Below are 14172 nucleotides of genomic sequence, written 5' to 3'. Positions count from 1 at the left end.
CGCCGGACAAGTCAATTGAAAGATCTACTTGTCCGATATTGTAAATAACACGTACCGGACGGTGGGACGTGTACTTTTTCGCACACTGATAGTTATTACTTTCTTCCTTTATTTGGCATTCTTCAAAGACACAGATTGCAGCATCGTTTCACGTCTTTGTACAGCCTTTCTCAGCAGTATGATAATGTGTTGGCCAACCTTTGTTTCCTCCTGACAGATCACTTAAAGGTATACTCAATTCAATTCAATAGCTTTATTAGCATGACCTCAGTTACATATAGTATTGCCAAAGCTCTGTATAGTTGCAACATCTATACAAAATATATATATTTATACAATATATATATACATTATATACAGTACTCAAGTTGTACAAAAAAATCAGGGGGTGGATTTTATCATATGGGGACATAATTTGTGCTGATAACCCGCCGAGGGTGGGAGACCAACCAGCATAACGATAATTATTATACTCCTAAAACAACATGCATGTTATGGATGTTCAGATACTCCTGTCATTGCTCTCGACCAAGGCACCTCAGAATTAGAGTCGGTCCCCGGGCTGCCATGGCACCACTAACATGTAGGGTCAAATGCAGAGGACAATTAGTGCAAAATCTTTTTTTCACTTTAATTTAAAGGGGGGGAGGGGATACAAAAATGTGGTTATAATGGAAGTCTATGGTACAAATCTTGTAGGTTAACAGTCCCTCATTTATTATTCAGATGGATCAACTGATTATACTAATAATAAAGTCAAATTTGTTTTTAGAATATTGAATTATAGTGTATTTTTTCAAAAAAGCAGTTGCTGGTATCAAAACTGGTATCTAAAGGGTTACATTTTTATCGTAATTAATTAAATCATTATGTAAATTAAACACTTCATGAAAAATTTGAGGAAACAAATTAGAAAAATATTGATCCGTCATCATTTTATTGCAGTTCAAATACAAATATTTTATGTTAACATTCCCAATGTTACTTTTTTTAACAGGGCATTAAGTGCAAATTGAAATTGTTTACAAAATATTAAAATATATTAAAAGATTATACAGATAATACAAAATAGGACCAATGTTGTCAATGGCTGCCTACTCCACTCTCCCCCATCTCATAGAAGTTTCCAAGATGTTCATAATCATGCTTTTTGGTCTCAATTTGTCTGGCTCTTGCTTTCGGATGGTTAGCTAAGCAATGGCTTTGAAGCCAAGTCTTGACATATACCTCAGGTCTGAACTTGTTCAGTGGAGGGCCAACACACTTGATGAAACGCAAGGCTGACATGCTTTTTACCTCTCGGGAGCTTCTAGTTGTGGCTAAAATGTCCATCTGACTGAACCCAGTTCACACTCAGCTGTGGAGATGACCAGAGCATGATCACTGCTTGAAGGAGGGGTTTCAGCCCTCCTGGTGCTGGTGGTATCATTTCATCAACAGTTTTGAGTCTTACCAGCTAGCTAACACGAGAGAAAAACGTAGCTAAACTCCAAACTAAGTTGTTATTGCTGCTTATGTCCATAGATTCCACCTTTGGTGACTAAAGTAGTGAGTAATGACTAAGATTACTGACTCTTGACTTACCTAAAATGTTATTTTTAGTATTTTTAAATATGAAGTCCCTCAGATCGCGTTGTCCTCCTGGTCGCGTGGCCATTGTGATGACCGTTACCTGCGCTTCTGGCATCGATCAAACAGGCGCATCACGGCGCTCTGGCGCCCTCTAGGGCACTCGCATAGTATAGCGACTTGGTAAAAATGTCATTGCGTGTGTGCGTGCTCCCTCGCCCACAGTGTTTTACTCAAAATGCGCAAAATTAATGTTGAAATAGCAGTAATACCAGTGCCACGTTCATTGATACAATTACATAAGGGATGGAAAGGGGGAATGGCAGTTTTAGAAGGGGGATGATTTTGACCGTTTTTATTTCAGGGGGGATGCCATCCCCCCTCAACTCGAGTACTGATTATATATACACTCCCCCTTGTGGCCAAAGGGGGACACAACTCTTGTCTTCAGATGTATGCTTGAGTGCAGGAAATGTAGCTCAGTGACTTTTGTCAACTAAACATAAAACAATACATATTTTAGTAAACGGGACATTATAATCTCTGCACATTAACTCTATATGTGCCTCTGCCATGGTGCCAAAATGAAATGAAATAAACAATATATAGGGGTTGCTTCTTCTCTGAACGTCTATGTATACTGCATCCCTCCATATAAATAAACCATAAACAAATACATAAAGTCGTGTTCACTGCAGCGATCTATTTCACACACAAAACTATGGAAACTTGGTGATATACAGTTCTCCTGGAGACCGAGGGAAGACAGGCTTCTCCTGTTTTTTCAGCCTTTGTTATCATTTTGATAATTACAAATATATATATTCTTGTTTGTGGTTGTTTTTGCGTTCAGGGCATACAAGGGGTGTAACATTATTTGAAATAGAGTCTCACTTGAACAGCAACGTAGCGGTCACATTACTGGGTTATTTGGTGATAACTACCAAAGTAAAGTAACTTCAGACGCAGACGTCACGTAGCTTCTCAGACGAGAGGGGTGGCGACGAGAGTGTCACGTTACTTCTCTCGCGGCATAGTTCAGGTCAGGGTAGGCGACGATCGTCTGCTCAGTTAGTTAGTTATTTGGCACAAATCACACCTCACAGACTCACTATAGTGTCTGTCTCCCCGTCCAACTACAGACATAGCTAGCTAACAGGTTGTTCATTAAACAGTAGCGTAACAGAGAGAGAATTGTATTTCACTAAGACTATACAGTTCCGGAAAAATAAAGGGAGCACTCAAAAATGTTTCTTAAATCTCAATCTCTACATGTATGGCAGCCATTCATTACCAGTGTCTGTTGAGATCAATCTTGTCAGTTGTTTATAGAATATAAAATAAATAAATCACACATAGCCTACCTATATAGTAAACTAGATAATGCTGCAGTGGTCTCCAGAGCTGCATGTAGAGGAAGGCACCTCTCCTGTCTTATATAGTGGTGAAGTGGACAATAATCACACAAGTATTTCCCACCGGTCTTCAGGTCCTCCACAACATTAGTTGGTTAGTTAGCAAATTAGCTGTTTTGTGCTAAGCTAGCCACTCAATGCAGACATCATTTTCATAATTAAAGGTCAGAATCCCTCCTTTATCCTCTCAGTGCGAAGCTCTAGTAGTCTGTGAGTTGGCCTGCCACACCATTTCATTTGGAGTTGCTATGTAATTGAGTAAAAGGGATTTATTTTTCAAACTCCACTCTACACACGGCATGAGAATGTTGTTCCTTGCTGATAACATAACCCTGTTCAAGTCAAGACATTCGTCTAGTGAGTGCAATACCGTGTTTCACCAACAATTCATGATAACATTTTAAGGGGCGCTGTTTCACTCTTTGTAAAATACTCTGAAAAAAGGGGAGAGATGGCAACACAGAATAATTAACCATACTTATTTTTAATTAAAACGATAACTACGGTCTTAAAAAACAGGGGAAGGCTTCCCTTTGCCTCGATGACTGATTTTACCTGCCCCGGCCTTACTCAAAAAGAGATGGTCAACTCAAAGACAGCACACTTCCTTAAAATAGAACCTTTATTATATAAAAATGCTTTTGATACAAAATATGTCACAAGTGTAAATTATACAAAGCATTTTTAACTGAGACAACAAATACAGGCTTTAAGGAGTTTTACTGACAGTGGTTTGAGGCGGGGCTTCAGCCCTTAATATGAAAGAGTTCCTGCTGACACATTTAGACATCTGTCACCGGACTTCAGCTGTGATTCCCCTGCAGGAGAAAGTACATCAGCCAACAGCAACAAGCGTACTGCAAGTTACAACAGTTCCAAGCTCCTATGTATGTGCTTTATTAGCTCTTCTGGACATCAGTCTGCTCCAGAGAAGACACCATTGTGACTTCATGCTACACTCACAGAGCGATCGGTATGTAGCTCCCCATCACACATTACCGTGTTACACAGGTGGCATCAAGGAAAGCTTAGAGGATGGCCCATCTTCGAACCTGCCTTACGGTCGCTTTACACAGCCCACAACCTCCTTCTTCATTTATATCCAGGGGAATATTAATATGTTTTTTATCATAAGTGCATTAAATGTCTTCCCACTTTTCTAGGTCCTGTGTTGATAAGATATTAATAATAAGTGCTAGATTTCCCTTAAAAACACAGTTGTTCTCCTAATCGCTGATTAAATAAAACAAGATAAAGGTTCAGTGATTCTCATTAGGTTCTGTCAGTCCTCAGGTGGAACCACACGTTCAAAGTGTCCCAAGAGATAATATTGTAATAACATACAATTCTAGATTTAGAGTCATTTGCTGACGCTTTTATGTGACTTACATACACGTCTTTAGTGTACACATTTCTACGGGAGTTATTTGGGGTTAAGTATTTTCCCCAAGGACACATCGACTGCAGGGGCTAGCAATCACCCACTGGCACTCCGACTGGACCATTCACCCCCTTAACCAGCATCACCCTTACTATTTGGAGCAAGTGAAGTATATACATTGTTCTCAACCTATAGTTGACATGAGTTATTGTGTCCAGACAAAACAAAGGTCTGACATTGTGCTTAGCTCACTAATGACTGGGCAGGGCTGGATGCCGTGGCAACGATAGATTAAGGGTCAGAAGGTAATGATCACGAGTCAAACCTTTACATGTTGGTTTCTCGTGTGGGAAAGCTTTATATAGGAGGTGATGAGCTGCAAGGCCGCAGGATCTGACGGCTCCTAAATCCCCTTTTTAAACCCTCCGCTGGGATTGGCCGAGTGTGGATGTGTGGGAGTCGCATCACGATGACTCCTGGGACAGCTCTGAATAAATGTCTCAGCCGGTACTCTTTGTATTTCCAAAAAAGACTCCTTCAAACCAAACATGGCGAGCGACACAAAAAACATACATATTGATCTACACACAAACAGAATTACCAATAACAAAAGTCGCTATAAGAATTATTAACTGTAAAATAGCTTCATGTCCTAATGTCAGTATGAGAGTGGTATTTGGGGCTTCTCTGTGTAGTTATAGTAACTGATATAGTATGAACACGATAGCAGCAAACATACTTTTGGTAAACGGGACGATAAGGGCAGAGAAAGTGATGGAAGAGGTTCACGACGAAAAGCACAATCATTGACTTCATTACACACAGTATGTACAATAGCTTTACATGTTGATATTCATTTGGTATGTTGGTGATGTGACGGGACACAGACGGGACTGTCTCCACTACTAATTATTCACAATGTGAAATGTGAGGGATTTCAAACAATGTACAAAAGATTTCACTTTGATCTTGGGCCTGTTCCATCCACTCCTTCACTCACACTTCTACGCATGAATTCATTCATCCATCCATCCATCCATCCATCCATCCATCCATCTTCTGCCGCTTCTCCGTGGTCGGGTCGCGGGGTAGCAGTTCCAGCAGAGAGCCCCAAACTTTCCTTTCCCCTCATCAACCAGCTCTGACTGGGGGATCCCAAGGCGCTCCCAGGCCAGCGAAGAGATATAATCCCTCCACCTGGTCCTAGGTCTACCCCTTGGTCTCTTCCCAGCTGGACGTGCCTGGAACACCTCCCTAGGGAGGCGCCCAGGTGGCATCCTAACTAGGTGCCTGAACCACCTCAACTGGCTCCTTTCGACGCGAAGGAGGAGCGGCTCAACTCCGAGTCCCTCCCTGATGACCGAACTTCTCACCTTATCCCTAAGGGAGACACCAGCCACCCGGCGGAGGAAACCCATCTCGGCCGCTTGTATCCGCGATCTGGTTCTTTGGGTCATGACCCTGCATGAATTCAGTCATCATCTATTTACTACATATGTCCATGTTTCATACACACATCCAGCATGCATACACCCACTCCTCAGTGTGTCCCTTGCTTTGTGTGGAGCGGTGGATCAGCCAGCGTGAATAAAATAGTAAAATAATTCCTCTCTGATTTATTTTTCGTTCATATTATTTTAACACTATGTACAGTCCTGTCGCTGGTCTGCCAACAAGGGAAGGGAGGAAAGGCTTCCACACTGGCACTCTGTGAGGGGGGCCGTGCGATGCTTTTCAGGAGCAGCACAGGCCCCGAGTCAGGTGACTGCGTGAGGACAGATGGAGGGCTTCATATTTTGTTGAAGTGAAAGATGGAATGAAAATGGAAGCGGGAGCTGCTCTCATCAACTCCTGCATCAGGGTGGGGGGGGCCTTGAACCTGCAACCTGTCCTGACGGAGCGAGTGTTCAGAGCTCCGATCAGATGAAGGTCACCCTGAAGGCTCCAAGACGACTGGAATGATGATATGACGGATGTGGGACGTAGGGACCTTGAGCAAGGCACTTGAGCCGTAGCAGCTGATAAAGGCAGTGGGGGAGCCGCTCAGGGAGGTTGGCACGTGAGTTCTCTCCCTGGGAAAGGGGGGCCAATTGAGGCCAGTTCTCTGCACCCTGCCTCCTCAGGGGGCTCCTGGGCTGCTGCAGGGTCACGAGGAGTCGGTGCAGGGTGAGGGAGGGGGGGGGCACAGGTGGAAGTAGGAGCGCTCAGTGGAAGGGGAGGGGGGGCAACTCTCCTCAGCTGACAGGTACTGGGAGCGGGGGGTGGGGGGCGGTGGGTAGGGGTCCGAGTCCGAGTTTAGGTCCATGTAGTACTTGTTGTGTTTGCCGTGGGCGCCGTGGCCCGCGGCCTTCCAGCGGCCCGCTGAGGACGCCAGCCCGGCCGGCGGGTGGTGGGGGGTGTAGTCGCTTGTCACAGACGTCCGTGCTGCAGGGGGTGGTGGGGGGGGCCGCACCACGGACTGGGTGGTAGGGTCTAGAAATGAGAAGAGACAGAGTGGGTTAATATTACATTTCATCTCCACTCAGTGTATCTCAACTACACACGACCATATGGATCGAATGTGCCGAGTCATGGTTTCAGCTCTGTTGACCTGGGCCATCCCATTATAATCAGCAGAGGTAGAAGAAGTACTCAAGACCTTTACTGAAATGAAAGTATAAATACTTGTAAAAATACTTGTTACAAGTAAAAGTCCTTCCCCAGCCAATGATAATAGTTCACATGTCCAAGCACCAAAAAGTGGGATCATTCATATTGGCAGGAGTTATCCAGTGAAACCACGATGCAGCTGCCTCAGATGTTTGATGGTGAGTGTGCGACTGAGTGTGTGAGACTGAGTGTGTTACCTGTACGATCTGGTGGTGGAAGGACTGTTGGAGGAGTAGAAGATCTCTGTGTTGTAGAGTGAGCGGTCAGTGGCCGGGGACGGAGGAGGGTTCAGGATCTGCAAGAGACAGGAACATATGTTATTGTGTGCATCTTGTGTGTGTGTGTGTGTGTGTGTGTGTGTGTGTGTGTGTGTGTGTGTGTGTGTGTGTGTGTGTGTGTGTGTGTGTGTGTGTGGTGTGTGTGTGTGTGTGTGTGTGTGTGTGTGTGTGTGTGTGTGTGTGTGGTGTGTACCTGAGGGTAGAAGGCTCCCTTGGTTGAGGAGGAGCTGCTGGAGGAGGCTCCGGTCACATGGTTCCTGTCGTAGAGAGGAGCTCCGCTGCTGCTGCTGCCCATCAGGCTGGCTGAACTCATCATGGACTTCCCACAGGAAATAGCTGCAAACCACACGTTTCAATATGAATAATAATCGTTACCATTTCGGCCTAATTCTAACTCCTTCTTTGTGTTTATTTCATTTTGTGTACATTTTTATTTTTGGAGCGAGTTCAACAGGGCCTTGCTGACTCAGGTCTTGGGTACTAATACAAAATCCTAACATTTTGTTTTCTGTTTCTTTTGTGTCAACTTCTTTTCTTGTTTCCTCCAGATTGTTTTCAAAGTGCCTCGCTGACTCATGCCTTGTTCGGGGCCCTAATAGTCCTGTCATTTCAATAATGGCCCTTTTCAGAGATAATGACTTTGGTGAAAGGTTTTTCAACATCTGTTCTTGTTGTTATGTGTGTGATTCTCGTTGTTGCTATGACCGATTGGTTTCCTTGTTTTGTTTCCATTCTTTTTCTCTAGTTCATGCCATTGAATCAGAATCAGAAATCAGAAACAGGTGTATTGCCAGGTACTTTCACACATACGAGGAATTTGACTTGATGTCAAGGTGCATACATAAAATATAAAACAAGAAATCTAATATAAAACAAAAAATCTTTAAGGACACCGTAATAAAATATAGTGAAATAGCAATAAAATAAAGCAGTAATATACATGGGAATAGAATGCGATGAATGAATGATAGGATATCAAATTGTGAGATAGAGTTGAACTGTTGTGGCGTCATAGAGTGGTGCAGTGACGAGTCCCTAAAACCTGGAAGTGAGGCATTTCACCACTTCCGGTTCCCTGGTCTCAGAGCCAATGGGATTTGTCCATAGCATTTTGGAAAATAGCTGGAAATACGGTCTGTGGTTGAGACACATTGAAGAGACGGATCACGTTTTGTTCTACGACATTAAATACATCAGCAGTGACCCCGCTGGTGATTTATGAAGAGTTGACGTGTCTGAAAAACGATGGATCACGAAGTGGCTGAATAGGACTACAGAAGTTGTCGAGGCCGTTATACGTCATTACACCGAACACGTAAAACACTCCCGCTAAGTTTGTTTGCCCTGGTCTGCTTGAAAGCAAGTCCCTGCCTCCTGCAAACTGTTCAAACAAACACTTCAACTCGTACCATTTAGAATCTGTATGTTTGAATATGGATCTTAAGTTGGCGTGACGTTGAAGCAGCGACCCTGCTGTAGTTCCTTTATAGCATAACGTTAGCATTTTGCTTCTGGCGACTAGATTTATGATTTGAAAATGATAAAAGTAGGGTAGGCATTTATCAAACAGCTTCGTTTTCTACAGACCTTATTTGGAGCTATTTTCCAAAAGCCTATGGAGAAATCCCATTGCTTTTTTGTCAAGGGAACCCATGCGCAGCTTACTTCCGGGTCTGCCTACAAAAATACATCATCCCTGCACCACTCTATTAGGAGCTACAATAAGCACGATAATAATGAACATTAGCCACCTTTAGTTTAGTGGTGGTGACGCACCTGGAGATTATCATGCTGAACAAATCCTGCAAGTGTCATAAATGTGTGTTTGCCACAGATATCATTTTTCTGCAATTTTCCGAAGTCCAATCGAAAAATGCCATTTCTTTCTGTGTATGTACCCTATGTAATGCTAACTTCCTGTTAGCTAACATCCTGGTCTACACATCTGTAATCACTGCACCACTCAATCGTAAGCTATCGTAGAAGCCTAGTGATGGTTTTGAGAGCAATGGTAGAACTGAAGTTGTATCATTGTGTGGGAGAAAATAAAAAAACACCATCACTGCTGCTCTGGCTCTGATCTCACCTTGGAAGGTGCCATGCTGCGAGCTGCTGGGTGCGATGAAATTGAGTGGCACATGGGGCGTCCCACTGATGTACTCATGAGGGAAAGTTCCACTGGGACCTTTGTAGCGTCGACACACCACCCCGCTGGCAGACAAAATAGGCTCCCCCGATTACAAAGACCAGCAGGATGATGGCGATGACCGGGCCGATGGTGTTGGGCCCTGTGTTAGGGACGGAGGGAGGAGACACATACTCTACAGGGAGCAGAACCAAAGAGACAGAGTTAGGGACAGAAACAATACACGAGTGCTAACACTATAAAACTTTGTATGAGTATGTTGATGTGTTTACCACAGGCGAGCTCGTCGGAGCCGTCGGGGCAGTCGGAGTAGTTGTCACAACTGCTGCTTCTTCGTGATGCACTGGTTGTCTCCGCAGCGGAACTGGTTAGGAGGGCAGATGGCTGCAGGAGGAACACACCAGGAGATCTACGTCAGTTTTGACGTGTTGGAGAAAAGCCTCTAGCTCCATTTCATCAAAGTTATATCATTAATCATTTATAGATCCAGTAGGGCTGCAAGCTAATTTAAATGTTATCAGAATTGCAATATTTAATAATTCCATTAAGTAATTTTTGGCAAATGTGAAAATATCTAAATAAAGTATTGTGGAGCTGCAGGGAAGTCCTGCCTACAAACGGTATTCCACAACTTCATAAAAAATCCTTGGTACAGATTAGGGCTGAACAATTAATCGATTTTAAATCGAAATCACGATTTTAAATGATGCGATTATCAAGTCGCAAAGCCTGCGATTTTTTAAACGTTTGTGTTTTTTGTTGTGTTCTTCTTGTGTGTCAGTCATCCACATAAATCAGAAGTGCTGTGCTCCACATGTACCAGTCATTGTTAACCGATTAGAAGGCCCATGATAGAAGGTGATAGACAGATAGATCCAATCACCTGCCAAGTATTTTGAAATACTTTTCCAAATGGCTTCCAATGGAGCTTTAGATGGTTTGGTGAAACAAACCATCTGAGTCAGGTTAGTAATGCTCCATCACATGTTTTACATCTATTACAGGGTGAATCTTAAACTGAAGCTTGACTTTAAAGCAACCCAACGGAAGTTTCATGTAAGTTTAGTTCTTTCACTCGTAGCTCGCGCTGCGGGGGTGCTAGAGACGGGAGCACGTTATACGACCTTCCTAGCCGGAGATATGGCCGCATTTTACAATAAACTTCCGTTGGGTCGCTTAAAAACAAATATCGCAAATCGAATCACATTATCTGTCAGAAAAATCGCAATTAGATTATTTCCCCAAATCGTGCACCCCCTTCAAAAAATGACACTTTTTATCATTTAATTAAATGTATCTGTGAATGATGATTAATTTCTTTTTTAATGTGAGTCTGTCAAAGATGAAGACAGTCACTTGCGGAGTACCTCAGGGTAGTTGTTTGGGACCACTTTTATTTTCTATTTTTACAAATGACCTACCATTAGTGTTAGAAAAAGCCAAAATTGTAATGTATGCAGATGACTCAACAATATATTATGCAGCATCGACTATAAGAGAGTCGACAAATGTTATGAATTAAGATCTACAATTGACATCAGAGGGGGTCATAAATAATAAGTTGGTACTTAATGCTGGAAAAACAAAATCTTTAATAGGATCAAATCATCAGTTAAAAGGTGAACCCAAATTGCAATTACATTTAAACCATATTCAAGTTGAACAGGTCAAGGAGACAAAATTGCTAGGTATAACCCTGGATCATAAATTATCTTGGTATATTGATAATGTTGTAAGTAAAATGGGAAGGGGTGTGTCACTTGTAAAATAATTGTAAAATGTTTTCCAATGGGTGTCAGTAGACAAGTTCTGGATGCTTTGGTTCTGTCGCAGCTTGATTATTGTTTGGTTATATGGTCTAGTGCTGCAGAAAAAGACTTAAACAAACTACAAGTGGGTTCCGGAAAAATAAAGGGAGCACTCAAAAATGTTCTTAAATCTCAATCTCTACATGTATGGCAGCCATTCATTACCAGTGTCTGTTGAGATCAATCTTGTCAGTTGTTTATAGAATATAAAATAAATAAATCACACATAGCCTACCTATATAGTAAACTAGATAATGCTGCAGTGGTCTCCAGAGCTGCATGTAGAGGAAGGCACCTCTCCTGTCTTATATAGTGTGTGAAGTGGACAATAATCACACAAGTATTTCCCACCGGTCTTCAGGTCCTCCACAACATTAGTTGGTTAGTTAGCAAATTAGCTGTTTTGTGCTAAGCTAGCCACTCAATGCAGACATCATTTTCATAATTAAAGGTCAGAATCCCTCCTTTATCCTCTCAGTGCGAAGCTCTAGTAGTCTGTGAGTTGGCCTGCCACACCATTTCATTTGGAGTTGCTATGTAATTGAGTAAAAGGGATTTATTTTTCAAACTCCACTCTACACACGGCATGAGAATGTTGTTCCTTGCTGATAACATAACCCTGTTCAAGTCAAGACATTCGTCTAGTGAGTGCAATACCGTGTTTCACCAACAATTCATGATAACATTTTAAGGGGCGCTGTTTCACTCTTTGTAAAATACTCTGAAAAAAGGGGAGAGATGGCAACACAGAATAATTAACCATACTTATTTTTAATTAAAACGATAACTACGGTCTTAAAAAACAGGGGAAGGCTTCCCTTTGCCTCGATGACTGATTTTACCTGCCCCGGCCTTACTCAAAAAGAGATGGTCAACTCAAAGACAGCACACTTCCTTAAAATAGAACCTTTATTATATAAAAATGCTTTTGATACAAAATATGTCACAAGTGTAAATTATACAAAGCATTTTTAACTGAGACAACAAATACAGGCTTTAAGGAGTTTTACTGACAGTGGTTTGAGGCGGGGCCTTCAGCCCTTAATATGAAAGAGTTCCTGCTGACACATTTAGACATCTGTCACCGGACTTCAGCTGTGATTCCCCTGCAGGAGAAAGTACATCAGCCAACAGCAACAAGCGTACTGCAAGTTACAACAGTTCCAAGCTCCTATGTATGTGCTTATTAGCTCTTCTGGACATCAGTCTGCTCCAGAGAAGACACCATTGTGACTTCATGCTACACTCACAGAGCGATCGGTATGTAGCTCCCCATCACACATTACCGTGTTACACAGGTGGCATCAAGGAAAGCTTAGAGGATGGCCCATCTTCGAACCTGCCTTACGGTCGCTTTACACAGCCCACAACCTCCTTCTTCATTTATATCCAGGGGAATATTAATATGTTTTTTATCATAAGTGCATTAAATGTCTTCCCACTTTTCTAGGTCCTGTGTGATAAGATATTAATAATAAGTGCTAGATTTCCCTTAAAAACACAGTTGTTCTCCTAATCGCTGATTAAAAAAACAAGATAAAGGTTCAGTGATTCTCATTAGGTTCTGTCAGTCCTCAGGTGGAACCACACGTTCAAAGTGTCCCAAGAGATAATATTGTAATAACATACAATTCTAGATTTAGAGTCATTTGCTGACGCTTTTATGTGACTTACATACACGTCTTTAGTGTACACATTTCTACGGGAGTTATTTGGGGTTAAGTATTTTCCCCAAGGACACATCGACTGCAGGGGCTAGCAATCACCCACTGGCACTCCGACTGGACCATTCACCCCCTTAACCAGCATCACCCTTACATTTGGAGCAAGTGAAGTATATACATTGTTCTCAACCTATAGTTGACATGAGTTATTGTGTCCAGACAAAACAAAGGTCTGACATTGTGCTTAGCTCACTAATGACTGGGCAGGGCTGGATGCCGTGGCAACGATAGATTAAGGGTCAGAAGGTAATGATCACGAGTCAAACCTTTACATGTTGGTTTCTCGTGTGGGAAAGCTTTTTATATAGGAGGTGATGAGCTGCAAGGCCGCAGGATCTGACGGCTCCTAAATCCCCTTTTTAAACCCTCCGCTGGGATTGGCCGAGTGTGGATGTGTGGGAGTCGCATCACGATGACTCCTGGGACAGCTCTGAATAAATGTCTCAGCCGGTACTCTTTGTATTTCCAAAAAAGACTCCTTCAAACCAAACATGGCGAGCGACACAAAAAACATACATATTGATCTACACACAAACAGAATTACCAATAACAAAAGTCGCTATAAGAATTATTAACTGTAAAATAGCTTCATGTCCTAATGTCAGTATGAGAGTGGTATTTGGGGCTTCTCTGTGTAGTTATAGTAACTGATATAGTATGAACACGATAGCAGCAAACATACTTTTGGTAAACGGGACGATAAGGGCAGAGAAAGTGATGGAAGAGGTTCACGACGAAAAGCACAATCATTGACTTCATTACACACAGTATGTCAATAGCTTTACATGTTGATATTCATTTGGTATGTTGGTGATGTGACGGGACACAGACGGGACTGTCTCCACTACTAATTATTCACAATGTGAAATGTGAGGGATTTCAAACAATGTACAAAAGATTTCACTTTGATCTTGGGCCTGTTCCATCCACTCCTTCACTCACACTTCTACGCATGAATTCATTCATCCATCCATCCATCCATCCATCCATCCATCCATCTTCTGCCGCTTCTCCGTGGTCGGGTCGCGGGGTAGCAGTTCCAGCAGAGAGCCCCAAACTTTCCTTTCCCCTCATCAACCAGCTCTGACTGGGGGATCCCAAGGCGCTCCCAGGCCAGCGAAGAGATATAATCCCTCCACCTGGTCCTAGGTCTACCCCTTGGTCTCTTCCCAGCTGGACGTGCCTGGAACACCTCCCTAGGG

General features: G+C 42.7%; 1 protein-coding gene across 1 annotated transcript in view; it reads right to left on the bottom strand.

Annotated features, from left to right (window-relative positions):
* Window positions 1–3605: 3605 nt before the first annotated feature.
* The window catches only part of lrp5 (low density lipoprotein receptor-related protein 5), a 98535-nt gene continuing 87968 nt past the window's right edge, over window positions 3606–14172 (bottom strand). The window contains 4 exon segments of the mRNA XM_034084695.2: window positions 3606–6772; window positions 6774–6837; window positions 7212–7309; window positions 7486–7628. Coding sequence (XP_033940586.1) covers window positions 6512–6772; window positions 6774–6837; window positions 7212–7309; window positions 7486–7628 — 566 coding nt within the window. The 3' untranslated portion in view covers window positions 3606–6511.

This window comes from Pseudochaenichthys georgianus, chromosome 6, assembly GCF_902827115.2.
Source record: "Pseudochaenichthys georgianus chromosome 6, fPseGeo1.2, whole genome shotgun sequence".
In the NCBI taxonomy this organism is placed as follows: domain Eukaryota; kingdom Metazoa; phylum Chordata; class Actinopteri; order Perciformes; family Channichthyidae; genus Pseudochaenichthys; species Pseudochaenichthys georgianus.
Note: the sequence above shows the minus strand (reverse complement) of the source record. Positions and strands in the feature narration are given on the sequence as shown.